This window comes from Desmodus rotundus, chromosome 3, assembly GCF_022682495.2.
Source record: "Desmodus rotundus isolate HL8 chromosome 3, HLdesRot8A.1, whole genome shotgun sequence".
NCBI lineage: Eukaryota > Metazoa > Chordata > Mammalia > Chiroptera > Phyllostomidae > Desmodus > Desmodus rotundus.
This window is the reverse complement of record NC_071389.1, coordinates 122627989-122645789: the sequence shown is the minus strand read 5'-3', so window position 1 is coordinate 122645789 and position 17801 is coordinate 122627989. Positions and strand designations below refer to the sequence as shown.

Here is a 17801-nt window from a genome sequence, read left to right as displayed (position 1 = left end):
GTATGTAATAGCACATTAATAATTATATTGATATATTTTAGAGGGTCAAACCTACAAATTAGGTAACATAATTTTAGTCTGAACATTATATATATTCATGTATTATTCTTTCAATAATGAGTTACTATCACTTGATTATGCAGGCTCATAGAAGAAGCATAACATGAATAACCCACAAAATCAATTTAACTTTAAATGTACCATTTTGATGAAACAATTTATATTTTGAATACAAGTTTACTTAGTATAATATTATACAACTTTATATGCTTTAAACAAAACTTACTAGCTATGGAGAGAAAAGAGAAGCTTCTGAGTATCAGGAAAAAGCAAATTTGAAATTATTCCCCTGTGGAAAATCTCATGAAAATCATTTAGTTGACTTTATGCAGAGCTACTATGCCCTGGGCTAAAAATTACCTAGGGCTGCATGCCTGGGGATTATAAATTATTAAATCATAATTTAAAAAAGAAAAACCAAAAGCATTTCAAATTCTGCTACAACATGTGATTTATTGTTTAATCTTTAGTGGCATAAAGTATTAAATTTATTTTGTTTTTATTATGTTTTAAATATATTCCTCTTAAAATATTAGATACAGATTTGTTTCTGAATCAAGAATGTAACAAAGGGAAACATTTGTGCCTCCTCTGTCACCAGGAGATCTCATAAACAAGGAGCAAGTGAGCCTGAGAACTATCAATCTGTTCTCAAAAACAATTTCAACATAGACATATCCTAAGAGTACAGTTAAAAACAAGCTTTTTGGCTCCCACACGTAAGTCAAAGAAAAGAATATTTAGATCAAAATGTATAATAGTTGAACTGTGAGATAAGAAGTTATGTGCATCCAAGAATAATGAATCAAATAAGAGAAATGCACGAATCAAACAGCTCCCTAAGTGATGTGCTTAATTTCTTAGAAATATGCTCTTGTTTATTTGGAAGTACATTTGAGCGGTTCTATGTGACTTCAGAAGCGGAAGATGCGTACCTGCCTCTCTTCCTGAGTCCTTTCCTGCACCCAGATATTGACAAGCAGGGAAGTCATTTGCAGCTTATCAAACTTTTCATTTAGTGGTACGTTTCTAAACATGCTATGAATTCTATATACACTCAACAAATAGTTTTTGTAAATTTTAAAGTTTTGACTATGACATTCGAATGTTTGATTGATCTGAAATTTATTTTGTGTCTGAGATTAGAGATCCATTATCTTTTCTGGACACTCAATTTCCTAAAACATTTATTTAAGTGTCTCTTTTCTCCACTGATCTGCCATATATCAGATTTACAGTATTTAGGTTGGTTTTCTGATCTCTCTGTTCTCTTCCATTTCTGCCTCAAATAAAACAATGTCAATACTATGCTGTAACAAATATAAAATATAACTTTATAATATTAAATATCTTTATAAAAAGCCTTGAAGTCTGACAGGGCAACTCTCTACTTTGCTCTGTTAGTCGTGTCTCGGCTATTCTTGAGGCTTTGAAATTTCATACTAATTTTAGGATAAGTTTGCAAGTTTCATGAAAAGAACATGAACTCTGTTAGGATTTTGATTGGCATAATATTGAATAGATCTGTTTGCAGACAATTGATTTTTTTAATCTAATGTGTCTATGAGCATGGTATGGCATTTCATTTATTCAGGTGGTGTTAATATCTTTCATGAAAGTTTTATAGATTTCTGCATAAAAGTCTTGCCCATTTGCTTGTTTTATTGCTATACATCTTATAGTTTTGTTGTTTTTATAAATATATCTTTTTAGCCTACATATCTTATTCTAAGTATGTGTTAGTATATAAAAATACAACTGACTTTTGTATGTGTCCTATATCCCAAATTAACTAATCTCACTTGATAATTCTAATAATTTGTCTGCAAGTATTTGGTAATTTCTGTATAGACAATTATATCACTTAGGAATAGTGACTTCTTCCTTTAATTCCAATTGTTATAGGATTTATTGCTTTTTCTCATCTTATTATTCTAAGACCTCTAGGAAAGTGGTGAATTGAAGCAGTGGTAGTGGGTGTGCTTGTTTTGATCTTCAATTTAAAGGAAATGATTTAGCATTCATAGTTAAATACATTCATTGTAGACTTTTATAGACCTTCATCAGTTTAAAGAGATTTCTGTTATACCTTTGAATATGTTAGATTATTTAGCAAAAAGGATTAAGTTTGCTAACTGCTCACTTTAAAACAGTAAGACTATCCTTGATTATCCAGGTAGATTAATTTTGTCTGTCACCTTGCCTGAGCCATATATCCCAAATATTTAGTCAAATGTTATTCTGGATGTTTCTGTGAGGGTGTTTTTGAATGAGATTTGCATTTAAATCAGTGGAACTTTGAGTAAAGCCAATTGCCCTTCATAATGTGGGTGGGTTTCTCCAGTCGAAGGCCTGAATAAAATCAAAGGCTGACCTTCTCTCCAAGCAAGAGTGAATTCTCCAGACTACCTTCAAACTCCATCTTAAATATTAGCTCTTCCTGGTTTTCCAAATAACTGTCTTTGAAATCAAGCTGTAATTCTTTGAGTCTCTAGCCTGCTGGCCTCCTTCATCAGAATTTGGATTTGCCAAGCCTCAACAATCATGAATCAATCCTATCAAATCTTTCTCCTCTCTCTCTCTCTCTCTCTCTATTTCTCTCTCTAGATGAGAGAGAGAGATAAATATAGATACAGATGATATAGATATCTATATATTCATTTCATTTTTTTAACTCTAATGCAGAATTTGGTACTGAGAGTAGCCCTGTAGGACCATAACATTTTTTATTTGATTTAGTTTTTATTGTACTTTTTTTCCCATTATCATTTAGTCCCCTTACACCCCCCTCTCCCCAGTAATCACTACACCATTGCCCATGTCCATGAGTCCTTTTTCCTTTTTGCTCAATCCCTCCATACTCCTCTCTGCTTCTAGCTGTCATCCTGCTCTCCATCTATGACTCTCTCCCCATTTTCCTTGTTAGTTCAGTTTGTTCATTGGATTCCACATATGAGTGAAATCATACAGTTCTTGTCTTTATCTGACTGGCTTATTTCACTTAGCATGATGTTCTCCAGGTCCATCCATACTTGTTGCAAAGGGTAAATTTTCTCCTTTTTTTACAGTTGAGTAGAATTCCATTGTGTAAATGTCCCATAATTGTTCTATCTACTCATCTGTGATGGACACTTGGGCTGCTTCTATATCTTGGTGACTGTAATGCTGCAATGTACATAGCGGTGCTTATGTTCTTTCAAATCAGTATTTTGGGTTCCTTCAGATGTATTCCCAGAAGTGGGATCACTGGGTCAAAATGTAGTAGTGAGGAGAAATGCAGACAACTGTACTCAAACAACAATAAAAAAAAAATGCAGATCTGACTTACGGCCAAGATGGAGACACACTGTGCCTCCTCACACAACCAAATGAAGGACAACAACAAATTTAAAAACAAAAAATAACCAGAACTGACAGAAAAACTGAACTGTATGGTAGTCCAACAATAAAGGAGTTGAAGAAGAAACATTTATCCAGACCAGTAGGAGGGGTGGAGATGGGCATCTGGGCAGAGAGGACTCAGGGAAAGGCAGCAGCTGGTGGACCAGGCGAGGTGGTGGCTGGCAGATCTGGAGGTCCCACATGTGTGCAGATAAACCAGGAGGAACAACTGGAGAGCAAGACAGATTGAGCAACCCAGGGTTCTAGCTCAGGGAAATAAACCCTCAAACCACTGATTGAAAACACCTGTGAGGGTTGAGGCGGCAGCAGGAGAAACTCCCAGCCTCACAGGAGAGTTCATTGGAGAGACCCACAGGGTCCTAGAATGTACACAAACCCACCTACCTGGCAATCAGCACCAGAAGGGCCCACTTTGCTTGTGGGTAGCGGGGGAAGTGACTGAAGACCAGCAGAGAGCAGAGCAAGAGGCACTATTCCCTCTCGGACCTCTCCCCCACATACAGCATCACAACGCAGCAATGCTGGGTGCCCTGCCCTGGTGAACACCTAGGGTTCTGCCCCTTACTATGTAACAGGCATGCTGAGAGAAAAAAAAAATGGCCCAAATGAAAGAACATATCAAAGTTGCAGAAAAAATACAACTGAGCAACGAAGAGACAGTTCAAAACACTCGTAATCAGGATGCTCACAGAAATGGTTGAGCTCAGTCACAAAATGGAGGAACAAATGAAGGCTACTCAAAGTGAAATAAAGCAAAATATACAGGGAGCCAACAGTGACAGGAAGGAAACCCAGGACTCAAAACAATGGTTTGGAGCAGAAGGAAGAAATAAACATTCAGCCAGAACAGAATAAAGAAACAAGAATTCAAAAAAATGAGGAGATGCTTACAAACCTCCAGGACAACTTTAAATGTTCCAACATCCGAATCCCAGAGGTACCAGAAGGAGAAGAGGAAGAGCAAGAATCTGAAGATTTACTTGAAAAAGTAATGGAGAACTTTCCTAATCTGGCAAAGGATATAGACTTACAGGAAGTCCAGGAAGCTCAGAGAGTCCCAAAGAAGCTGGACCCAAGGAGGAACACACCAAGGCACATCATAATTACACTACCCAAGATTAAAAATAAGGAGAGAATCTTAGAAGCAGCAAGAGAAAAGGACACAGTTACCTACAAAGGAGTTCCCATAAGACTATCAGCTGATTTCTAAAAAGAAACCTTGCAGGCAAGGAGAGGCTGGGAAGAAGTATTCAAACTCACAAAACTCAAGGAGGACCTATATCCAAGATTACTGTATCCAGCAAAGCTATCATTTAGAATGGAAGGGCAGATAGAGTGCTCCCCAGATAAGATCAAGTTAAAGGAGTTCATCATCGCCAAGGCCTTATTTGAAATGTTAAAGGGACTTCATCTAAGAAAAAAAACATGAACTGTAAAATGACAACAAACTCACAAATATCAACAACCGAACCTAAAACAAAAACAAAAACAAACTAAGCAAACAACTAGAATAGGAACAGAATCACAGAAATGGAGATCACATGGAGGGTTATCAGTAGGGAATGGGAGGGGGAGGGGGGGAAAGGTACAGAGAATAAGTAGCATAAATGGTAGGTACAAAATAGACAGGGGGAGGTCAAGAATAGTATAGGAAATGTAGAAGCCAAAAAACTTCTATGTATGACCCATGGACATGATCTGAAAGTGGGGAATGCGGGTGAGAGGTATGTGCGGGGTAGAGGGGAATAAAGGGGGATAATGGGACAACTGTAATAGCATAATCAATAAAATATATTTTTTAAAAATACAGATCCATTTTCCAGTTTTTGATGTATTTCCATACTGCTTTCCATGGTGACTGCACCAATAGGCATTCCCACCAACGGTGCAAAAGTGTTCCCCTTTCTCCACATCCTCTGCCAGCACTTGTTTGTTGATTTATTGATGAAAGCCATTCTGACAGATGTGAAATGGTAGCTCATTGTGGTTTTAATTTGCATTTCTCGGATGATTAGTGACTTTGAGCTTTTTTTCATATGGTTAATGGCCATCTGTATTTGCCATTTGGATAAGTGTTTATTCAGGTCCTTTGCCCATTTTTTAATTGGTTTTCTTTTTTGTTATTGAGTTTTCTAATTTCTTCATAAAATGTGGGTATTAACTGCATATCAGATATATTGGTGAATATGTTCTCCCATTCTGTAGGTTGTTTTTATTTTGTTGATGATTTCCTTTGCTGTGCAAAAACTTTTTAGTTTGATGTTGTCCCATTTATTTACTTTTTTGTTTTGTTTCCCTTGTCTGGGGACATATATCCAATAAAATATTGCTATGAGCAATGTCCAAGATTTTGCTGCCTATGTTTTCATCTACATTTTTTATGGTTTAGGTCCAACATTTAAATCTTCAATTTATTTTGAATTTATTCTTGTGTGCGATGTAAAAAAAGTGGTCTAGTTTCTTATTTCTGTACCTGTCTGTCTGATCTTCCCAACACCATTTACTGAAAAAACTATCTGTATTCCATTGTATGTGCTTGCTTTCTCCGACTATAAAGTGTGAGTTTATTTCTGGGCTCTCAGTTTTGTTCCATTGATCTATGTGTCTGTTTTTATGCCAGTACCATGCTGTTTTGATTACTATGGCCTTATAGTATAGTTTCATATTAGGTAGTGTGGTTCCTCCAATTTTGTTCCTCTTTCTCAGGATCACTGTTGCTATGAGGGGCTCTTTATGGTTTCATAAACATTTTTGAAATATTTGCTCTAGTTCTATGAACTGCATCATCAGAATCTTGATAGGAATTGCATTGAATCTATAGATTGCTTTGGGTAGTATGGACATTTTAATGATATTAATTCTTCTTATCCATGAGCACGGTATGTCCTTCCACTTATTTGTTGTATCTTCTTTAGTTTCTTTCCTCAGTATCTTATAATTTTCTGAGTATAGGTCTTTTACATCCTTGATTAGGTTTATTCCTAGGTGTTTTATTCTTTATGTAACAATTATGAATGGGATTGTTTTGTTAATTTCCCTTTCTGTTAGTTCATTGCTGGCATATAAAAATGCAACTGATTTCTGGATATTAATTTTATATCCTGCTTTCTTGTTGAATTCAATGATCAGCTCTAGTAGTTTCTTGGTGGAATCTTTGGGATTCTCTATGTACAATATCAGGTCAATTGCAAATAATGAGAGTCTTACTTCTTCCTTTTCAATTTGGATGCCTTTTATTTCTTTTTCTTGTCTGATTGCCGTGCTAGGATTTCCAGTACTATGTAGAGTAAGAGTGGTGAAAGTAAACATCCCTGCCGTTCCTAATCTTAAGGGGAATGCTTGTAGTTTTTGCCCATTGATTATGATGCTGGCATTGAGTTTGTCATACATGGCCTTTATTATGTTTAGGTATGTTCTCTCCATTCCCACTTTGCTGAGAGTTTTTATCATTAATGGCTGGTGGATTTTATCAGATGATTTTCTGCATCTATTGATATGATCATGTGATTTTTATCCTTCATTTTGTTTATGTGGTGAATCACATTATTGATTTGTGAATGGTGTACCAATGTTGCGTTCCCAGAATAGATCACACTTGATCATGGTGTTGATTTTTCTGATGTATTGCTGTGTTCAGTTTGCTAATATTTTATTGAGGATTTTAACATCTATGTTCATCAGGGATATTGGCCTATAATTTTCTTTCTTTGTAGAATCTTTACCTGGTTTTGGAATTAGGATAACGCTGGCCTCAGAAAATGGGTTTAGAAGCCTTCCTTTCTGTTGAATTTTATGAAATAGTTTGAGATGGAGAAGTGTTAGTTCTTCTTGGAATGTTTGGTAAAATTCACCTGTGAAGTCATCCAGTCCAGGACTTTTGTGTGCTGGGAGCATTTTGATTACTGCTTCAACATTTCACTAGGTGTAATCTGTCTATTCAGACTCTCTGATTTTTCCTGATTGAGTTTTGGAAGATTGTATGTTTCTAGGAATTTATCCATTTTGTCTAGATTGTCCAGTTTGTCGGCATATGGTTGTTCATAATATTTTCTTACAAACCCTTGTATTTCTTTGGTGTCAGTGGGTATTTCTCCCCTTCTGATTTTACTTGGGTCCTCTATCTTTTTTTCTTGATGAATTGGTTAAGGTTTCTCAATCTTGTTTATCTTTTCAAAGAACCAGCTCTTGGATTTGCTGATCTTTTGTATCTTTTTTAGACTTTATTCATTTATTTCTGCTGTGATCTTTATTAATTAATTCATTCCTTCCACTCCCTTTTGGCTTTGTCATTCTTTTCCAAGTTCCTTTAAGTGTAAAGTTTGATTGTTTATTTGAGCTTTTCCTTGTTTTGTGTGTGTGTGTGTTTTAAGATAGGCCTGTAATGCTTGAATTTCCCCTTAGGATAGGTCTCCCTGTGTTCCACAGATTTTTTATTGTTGTTTCCTCATTTTCATTTGTTTCAAGGTATCTTTTGATTTCTTCCTTGATCTTGATTTTGACACATTCATCATTTAATAACATGTTATTTAGCTTCCATGTCTCTACATGTTTTCCAGTGTTCTTCTTGTGATTGATCTTTAATTGGGAGACAAAATGATTATATCCTCGTGTTTTTGAAAGTGGATAGACAGAGCACCTTTAGAAGCCAGAAACTAAGATTTATTAATCCACAAGCTGAAATCAATCTTATAAATTTTTTTAAAAGATTTTATTTATTTTTAGAGAGAGAGAAAGGGAAGGAGAAAGAGAGGGAGAGAAACATCAGTGTGTGGTTGCCTCACACACACCCCCTGCTGGGGATCTGGCCTGCAACCCAGACATGTGCCCTCACTGGTAATCAAGCCAGCAACCCTTTGGTTCACAGGTTGGTGCTCAATCCACTGAGCCACACCAGCCAGGCTAAAATGTTTTAAAATATTTCTAAAAACCCTGATATTCACCCCCCAATGACATTGAAAAAGAAGCTAACAAAACGACAAGATGAATGCAAATGTAAATAAAAAGTGTCCCAAGTCTCAGTGAAGTTCTGAGCTTTAATAAACTCAGAAATATAAAGGTCACAAAGTTACAAAAACATCATTTGAAAAATTACTTATATTGCCCTTATATTTGTTTTTAAGTTTGAATAAATTTTTAATTTTAAGTTTTTGTTTCATTCTGCAGATAAGATTTTTAAATTACATTAAACATGTTTATTCAAGATACAATTTTAAACAAGCACAAAAGAAATTAAAATAAGTTTTCAAATGGTATCTCCCTTTAAGCATTTATACTTCTGCAGTTATAAAAGCCTTAAAACCTTACAAAGACTTGGGACTCCAGGTTATTAATTCACTTTTTGTTTTTAGCAAGTTCTTTCTTCCAGTATGATCGTATAATTTTTGGTTTCATAGTAGGAAAGTGTTTATTTTTTAATTTTGAATATAGCACGTAGCAGATAGATTGTGTAGTTGCTAATTAAAAGACATTGTTCAGCCCTGGCTGGTGTGGCTCAGTGGATTGAGCACTGGCCTGTGAACCAAAGGGTGGCTGGTTCAATTCCCAGTCAGGGCACATGCTAGGATTGCTAGGCCATGTCTCCAGTAGAGGGCGCATGAGAGATGACTATACATTGATGTTTCTCTCCCTCTCTTTCTCCATCCCTTCCCTTTTCTCTAACAATAAATAAATAAAATCTTTTTAAAAAGTTGTTCAGTAACTGCTCTTCACGATAACCAATCTGTCTCTTTCTGCAACACATCAAAGTGTGTTTCTATTGGAATTCCTTTAACATACTCATCACAAAATTATAACCCTGGGACTTCATTGAATTTGTTTACACTTTATATCTGTTATTATTGCTGAAGGCCTAGCTTAAAACCTAGGTAAACAAAGAAAATGTGAGGTTTCTTCTGTAAAGAATATTGCAAAACAGAGATCAGGGGCATGATTTTATTTCTCAATCTGTGAAATCTAAGTTAGTTTACAATTAAAGAATGATTTTAATTGTCAAACTTTTAAATTTTATTAAAGGCTTGTGGCAATGCATCAAATGAATTTCAGACATATATAAATACACAGGCAGCTGTTTGTAATTTGCATTTTTATCAGTTGTGAAAGAGTACAATGTACTTCCTGCATCTTATTTTCAGAATTTGCATTAACATCTTTGGCTACCCATTATAAAGTGGGGAGTACTTGAATATCTCATTCTTTGAATTTTCATTTTTGATCGTAAATCAGATAATGTCTGGCACTTTCCTCTTTTCTCATTTCTCTCTTCTCTCAAACTCCAGGTTTACTTGCTCCCATTTCTTCTTGGCTCTAATAAAACACACAAAATATTTCAATTATTTTCTTTTACAGCATCTTCAGGGTATCAACATTTTTTTGTGTCCTTTGCTAATTACCATACATCTAAAGGCGAAACAAAAACTAAGCTATTGCTTTAATTCATAAATTTTCAAAATGCCATTCAAGCTAATTTCACTTCTTTCTGAAGCTTACTGTGTTTTGGATTTGGATGGGGGGATGCAAAGGGATGGGTATAATATTATTTATAAGGATGCACCACAGAGAACCCACAATGAACAGAATGAATGTTCCATCCTAGGGAGTCAGTTACCTCAATTCACACCAGCTATATCCCTATTGGAAAGGACATGTGGCCTCATAGAAGGCTGGCAATGAGAATGACATCTCTAATTGCTTTGGGCAACTTTCCTCAATTCCCCAAACACATTTTCCTCTCCTATTGCATTATCCACATAGCATCCAATGACATTTTCCCAAAAGGCTCCTCTTGCCCATTTATATTTCTGAGTCCTCGGCACTCAGATTTCTTAGAGGAATAGACTAGTGGCAGCTTGTGTTTTCTGCCTCCTGTTTCCAGCAGTCCATCTGTCCACTGGGAAATGCTGAAATCGCTCCTCTGTGTCTTAGCAGGAAGTACAGGGGAGGAAACACAAGCTAATCTTTCTGTCTCCTCTTCTGGTGATGAAAACAATTGGAAAGGGTAAGAGTTTTGGGGGTTAGAAATTTCCTAGTCAAAAGGTTGGGCAAATAAGAAAACTAGCTTTATTTTGTTATAACTGTTTTTGATTTTTGACTATAAGTCTCCTTTCTGCCTGACGTAAAAAAAAAACTTACTGGTCCTTTGCACATAAACTTCATCCAATTCAGTGATTTCTTAGTTAATTCACATTTATATTTTAGTCACATTCAGATTTGAAATTTTTCCTCAGGGTTTTTCTCCCTCTTGCACCCTTCTTGCAGCTTATCGCAAATTCTAAAGTGGGAACAGGGAAGCGTGGTTCTGCCGTGTGACAACTAGAAATAAAATACCATCTCAAAAATCTTGTGCCTCAGCAAGGTGTGGACCATGTGCTGGTGAATGGTGGCTCACAATCCACACCCCCCCCCAACCTGCGGATTGTTAAAAGGCAGATTCTGATTCCTCGGGTATGAGAAGGAGATTCTACATTTCTAGCAAGTTCCTAGTTGATGTCATTGCTGGTGGCCCTCAGATCATACGTCAAGTACAAAGGATTTCATTGCTGGATGATAGCAGAACAATCTGTGGTGATTCCAGCTGAGCCCTCCCCTGCAACAGAGCCTAACAAAAAGGTGTCTTCCGTATGCTACACCCTCGGTCCCTGCTGGGGGAGTTTGTATAGGCCTATTCGTCCTCTCCCAGGAACTCATTTTTATTGGAGCTCATGGCAATATGTGATGCCCTCCTGAGAAAACTTGGAGCTTGGGAATCTCAAGAGGCTGGCTCCTGCCCTCTCATGTTAGACATGCCTGCCCTCCCCACAGCCCCCCCACCAGATGACATTGAGAAACTCTCTCCAAAGGTTTCTCCCCTAGGCTGCATCTGGGAAGTGCAATGCAGATCCTCTCTATGCTCAGATCCTTACAAACTTCAAGGGGAATTTTATCACTGATCTTTCTAAACCTGGGGCCAGCCATAGCTGGAGGTGGTAGGAGAAAAGAAAGGGACGACTGGCTTCACACTATATCTGGTCTCTCACAGCCTCTCCATACCCTCCTCATCACTCTCCAGATTAAAAGGAAAAAAGTGGTTTTGTAGATCACATGCCCTGTCACCTCCTCTTTCCTGTGTCATATATGGATGGCACATGTTTTATGACCTGAAGTGACCCCTCCTTCTCCCAGATCCTCTGTAATTCATGGCTCATCAATGTGTGGTTTAACCAAGATTTCCATTGATTTTTTTACTTTCTCCCTCTCAAAAAAAATTAAGTGCCATAATATGTAAAAAAAAACCCCACAAAATTAAAAGAAAACACAGTCAATTAAATTGTGCTGCAACAGAATCTTCTTGAAGTATGATATGTTTTGAGAATAGAGAGGAAAAAAATTGACTCCAGTATACACACACATGTACACACACATAAGTCTGCATACGATGTCACAGTTGTACTTAGAAAAATTAGAGAAATACTGCTTTAGAAGATCTCAACTATTTACTTTAGAAAGGGGCTAGTTTCTCATCTAGATATGACCTGGTTCATTCTGGGAAGCTTTTGTATAAAAAATAATGGATGATTGTGCAAATTCTAAGCTACTGATTTAGGTAGGAACTCCCTATTTAGAACTTTGTCTGAAAGGTTCAAGTTTCTAAAAAGTAACTGAAACCATTGTACCCTGTGTGGTTTTCCAAACCTACTGAGTCAGGCCCAGGATAAGCTTGCAGAAGACCCAAAGCTTTTTAGCAAAAGGACCACCTGAGGTTAGTCTGCTACAAACCTCTACCCTGAGGAGATTCCTAGGATCTCCACACCCTCCTGAAGAACAGAGCACAACCAGAAGGAGACCAGAGTCATCACAAAGTCTGGCCTGAAAACTTCATCTTAGGGACCCCATAAGTCCTCTCCAACCAATATTTGTCTATGACAAAATAGAGTAGAGCTTTAATATTTTGTGTCAAGATATAGTTTTATATATGTGCTTTGTAGTTTAATGAAGAATGCAATTTAACATATATAATCTTGCTATGCTTGTAACTAATAGAGAAATATGTCAAGAGATTTCTGATAACACATAAAAGTAAGCAAAGCAAAGGAGAACACAATAAGACAAAGTAAAATTAATTGCTAGTAGAAAAAGATCTATTTAACTGCAATTAATTATGTTCTTAGATACCATGAAATTTTTTAAAATTTTCTAGAATATGTTCCTCGAGTATAAAAATTTATTCTTTATTTTTAGAATTGTATGATACATTAAAATCTTTAGTAAATATTTACCTGTATATATCTTTTTAGTTTTCGAATATGTTTTTGAAAAAGGGATTCTTTTTTGCCAGGCTGAACCATTATATGATGTTGATATATATTTATCTGAGAAAAAAAGAAGACTGAAGTTAAATATTGTATAACTTTAAAACCATATTCTAGGAGTATTTCAAATTTCTAAACATCTCAGAGGTGAAGTTATTCTCTAATTCATTTTACCATTACAAAGCTAAGCGATCAGGGACACAAGTGAGCTTATTAAGACTATTTAAGTTATCAGTGAACATGGTATATCTTAACTGGCTGTCCAGTTCCTCAGGTAAGGCTCTCTCCCATGTGACTAAGCTAGAGGAGAGAATGGCAGCTAGATGTGATAAAAATACTTCTTTGTCTTGTTTTACTATAATTTTACACACAATTCTGTTAATATTTGTAGGAAAGAGAGAAAGAGAAATGAGAGAGAGAGAAAAGAAAGAAGAAAGGAAGAAAGGAAGAAAGGAAGAAAGGAAGAAAGAAAGAAAGAAAGAAAGAAAGGGGAAAGAAGGAAGGAAGGAGAAGAGGAAAGGAAAGGAAAGGAAACAAAGGGAAAGAAAAGGAAAGAAAAAAGAAAAGAAAACAAAAAAGGAAAGAAAAGAAAAGATCGGTCTGGGAGGTACAGCCCTATTCCCTTTCCCCTCCTTGAAGTAGCTTCCACGACAGCAGATTGCCCTACCATCATGAACCCTCTGTTCCAGGAAACCAAAGCATTTATATACTTACTTGGTCCTTAAATATCTACTTTCCTCTGACAGCTCTATCTTTGAACTATCATCGAACAATGTTGTATTCGTGTTTTCAAGTAAGACTGTGCAACTATGATTCTCAAAGCCTGGTCCAAAATAATACTAAAAATGTATTCATTTTTTCCCATGTCGACATTTGCACTAATGACACATAGGTAATAATGAGTATAATGATGGCCACCTTAACACAAATATAGACGAGGGCACCCAACTATTCCAGTAGTCATTGCATTCTTCACAGACATCTACTCACAGAAAAATACAAAAAAATTAATAATATTTTAATAATAGTAAGAAATAAAATTAAAAATTTACCTAAGAATATTATTATTTTTATATATAAATCCACACATTATTTTATTTTAAAAACAAATAGAAGGAAAACAATTTAAATAAAGCCAATTTCAGTTTAAATTATAAAAGAAAGGTGCTAAGAGAGACATAAAGTTGTAACTTATATTTCACAAAGTATAAAACATTCAGAACTCCACTAACTAGACTGTAAACACAGGAAAACATAAACATGCACTCATAGGGAATTGAGTGGTCTTTTGTCAGGTTGAGAAAAGTTAGACACAACTTTGAAAGAGCAAAATTCATCTGAGACAGGGATTTTCTTCAAAAGAGATTTGGTTCCTTCCTCCCTCGTGGCCTTGTACTTCCTGACACATACTATGATTTTGCCTATTACAGGAAATGATTTAGAAGCAATCTGTACATGGTGGGGAGAGATGAGAGGTTATCAAAGATACTGAAGTTAACCCTCAACCTGATCCTTTCAGAAAATAATCATGACGTTCTTTAAAAAAAAAAGAAAAAGCCAGGCACTGGCCTGAAAGTGATAATTGAACAGTGCACTTAGTGGAACAAGAAAATGTCAGTCATTTGAAAACAATCCTCAGGAGTGAAGTAAAGCTACCAAAGTACAGGGAACAAAGTACAGTGCTCTGAGACACAAGGCTAAGAAGGTTCAATGTCAAGTCTTCTGCACCAATATATATTTTTTCCATATCCTTCAGATCACTCCTGCACGTGGAAGAAATCCTCTCACAAGTTTTCTAAGATGGTGGAGATGGAGTAGGTAGCAATGAAGATTCATGGGACCATCAGGAAATTCCATGGGAATGCAAACCACAGACATGGGTAAACCATATAAGAGCCTCACCTGGACAGAGATTGAGTTTGGGGTCCTTGTTAACCCTGACTTTATTGTTGAAGCCGTTTGTGGGCCTGCTGCAGTGAGGTGCGCTTAGTGAGACAGTCCTGACAGCATCCCTCTGAACACGGAGGTAAGATGCATTCTCGGCATTTCTGTCTTTATTATTGTGATGGTAACCCATTTTATTTTTTGGATTTGGTGTCTCTACCACTGTAAAATAAAGCGGGGAAAGAGTAAGGGATAAACCTAGCTGCTTTCATACCCATAAATAGCATTGTGCATATTGTGTTTAATAGCACAATGGAAAACAACGTGAGCTGAAAGAACAAACATTATTGTAGATGCGTTGACACCTAAAATAACATATTTCAGGTATTTATTTTTCAGGTATAAACTATTATGTGATATTTAACCTCTTTTCAAATTACAATTTAGGAATATCAAGCATATGGACACTACCTCTCCGCATTCCTTGGCCAGGACAGTTCTTCGGTTCATCATAAACCCATTTTCTTTTTTTCACACCTTTAAAATGAGGCTTCCTCACCGGCTGGACATCATTCACTTAGAGGAAATACAAATTTTTACAGTTTTTTTGAAAGACGCTTTCATCTGAACATTACTGTTGGTGATAATTACATATCTGTGCATTTACATGTCAAGCAAGAGGAAAAAAATAAATTCACCACCCTAATATTTTACTCTCTAGAACAAAGGATGATTTATTTTTAAGTATCAAAAAAACCCATCTTGCAAATAGATGAGAAAACTTTCAATCAGTAACAATCCTCAAAGAAAAATGCTTTTCTTCAAAGGAATGTGTGGACTCTTTTAAAAGAACATAAAATTACATCCCAAATATAATTATGTAACTATCTCTTTATAATATTATTTTAAGTAGTTTTAGAATTATTTTGAACATAAATCATGTTGTACATTTTTAGCCAAATCTACTACTCCTGAAGAAGTTGGATTAATGTAAAATACTTTTGAAGAATATTGCCTTATCCTTTTAAAATCTTATGAAGTTCTGTGTACAGAGAGTCTTGTGAAAAAAAAGAATTTCTAAGTGCTAAAATCACTAGATTATTCACTTTTTACTTGTATATTTTTTCATCAAAAATGCTGTATGCATGCTGAATTTTCCAGGAAATTTAAAGTGTATTTCTCCAGAGACTCTTAAAAGAACTTAGTAGACAGGGGCATTTTTAGTTAGTTCTCTGTACAGATCCTGCACATTCACAAGTAACTAATGCACAGCGAAAACGAACATCAAATGCACTGAGTTGGTCGCATTAGCTCTCTATGGTGAACTAACAAATGTCTTTGCCCTCACACTCAACCTTAACTTTAGCATCAACCTTCAACGAAACTTCGATTCACCATCTCCTGCTCAAATAGCATGCTCCACCCTTACTGCAGGTTCCCACTCCTAGGATTTAGAAACCGGATTTTTAACAAGTGTCCCTAAACTGAGCTTTTTGGGGATGAAGCATCATAGCTCCCTTAGTGCCTAGCTGGGATTCAAGAACATTATACAGCTTCAATAAATAAAATAAGAGAAGGAGGGAAGGAAACAGACAAGATTCGTGAGTCCTAAATGTATCGCAAAAAGTAGCTCAGAGTACTGAATAGCAAGCAGAAGCCAAATCAAGAAAAATAATCCAAAACATAATAAAAACCTGTCAATGTGTTAAATTTCACTATGTGTTAAATTAAAATGCACTACTTAAGGAATCTTCTGAGAAGGTAGCATACTATTAATTTTAATACCTAAATTAAAATAGTGGGAAAGTATATTGTTTACTAGGACCTACATCACAATTTATTGCCAAAGTTAGTAAAAAAAAATTTTCTTTAATTCTTAATCTTGAGTAATTTTTAAACCATTCTTTTTAAATTTCTTTTTAAAAATTCTATTTCAAGTAAGCAAAACAAATCCATGCTGAAACAAGTATGTCTAAGGCCCAGAAGAGCTCTCACTTGAAGAGGGTCCTCTCTGCGCTTCAAACTGACATTCTCAGTAGCATTTAGTACATGCGGTGTAGGTGCTAGTCGGGTAGTTAGGGAAAGCTTTGGATGAGGACTGTCCCTGTTATCTTTTAAAGCAAATTAAGAAAATAAAATGTCAGTGCTAGTAAGAGAGGGGTCTCAGTGGGCATTTCACTTTCCACACACCCTACGATGGGCATACTTCTTTTAAAATACACATATAAAAATACACATGTGCGCTAATTGTTAGAATGCATTGTTGAAATTCCCTAATGCTGCCCTGAGTCCCCAGAATTTGTCACTAAAAAAACATTAAAAATCCAGAAATACAGCCATTATCTTCAATATGTAAATTACATGTTTGTGGCAATATTTTTAATAGCTATGCAAAAGAAAATGTTGTCAATTTGACATAGAACATGCCAATTTAAGTTGAAGTTTCAAGAATATTTTAAATGTAACAACATTCACTTCGTTCTGTGCTGCAGAGCAGGGCCACCCAGTTTGGCTACCTTCCTTCAGTGGTGAAACAGTGCCAATCTGTTGGCTACCTTCCTTCAGCGGTGAAACAGCGCCAATCTGTGCTGTCTGAAATGGCAGCCCCCCGTCACATGTGGCTATTGAGCACTTGAAATGTGGCTAGTGCAACTCAAGAGCTGAATCTTTCTGTTCTGTTTAATTTTAATTAACTTAAACAGCCAAATGTGGTTAATGGCTACTATTATTATTTGGCTTTAGAGTCTTTGTTTTGTTTTGTTTTTGATGGATTGGGCAAAACTTTTCCAAGTACAAGAGAGAGGAAGAGAGACATACATATATTTTCCATAACAATCCCTTAATTTGATTACAAGTGACTTTTCCTATTCTTGAGCACATTTATTAGTGGGAAAAACAGTAGAGGAAGTTGGTTAATATTTAGACAGAGAATCTGTGAAGCCCTTCAATGACAGGACGCTGTAATGTTAGCCTGTGACTGGGAGAGCTGCCCACCAGAGAGGCACCGGTTGGGGGATTCCAAGCACACTAGGGGCATCTCAAATATGAGCATGAGTTTTATTATCACAGCTCTGGGTTATTCACAGACCATAGTCAGTAATAATTATTAAACGGGGAAGCCATGGAAGTCATCCTGAGATTAAAATGCTTCACAGTGTTCACAAGGCTTTG

The 17801-nt window shown here is 36.1% G+C and overlaps 1 protein-coding gene across 2 annotated transcripts in view; it reads right to left on the bottom strand.

The window, feature by feature from the left end:
- Window positions 1-9586: 9586 nt before the first annotated feature.
- The window catches only part of C3H12orf50 (chromosome 3 C12orf50 homolog), a 28709-nt gene continuing 20494 nt past the window's right edge, over window positions 9587-17801 (bottom strand). Inside the window, exons 8-13 of one of the 2 annotated variants that reach the window (XM_045191847.2) lie at window positions 16626-16741; window position 15820; window positions 15102-15206; window positions 14649-14852; window positions 12714-12806; window positions 9740-9765 (exon numbers count right to left, since the gene is read on the bottom strand). In XM_045191847.2, coding sequence (XP_045047782.2) covers window positions 9740-9765; window positions 12714-12806; window positions 14649-14852; window positions 15102-15206; window position 15820; window positions 16626-16741 — 545 coding nt within the window. Of the gene's footprint in view, window positions 9766-12713; window positions 12807-14648; window positions 14853-15101; window positions 15207-15819; window positions 15821-16625; window positions 16742-17801 lie in introns of both variants that reach the window. The other variant, XM_045191886.2, reaches the window with a different exon arrangement.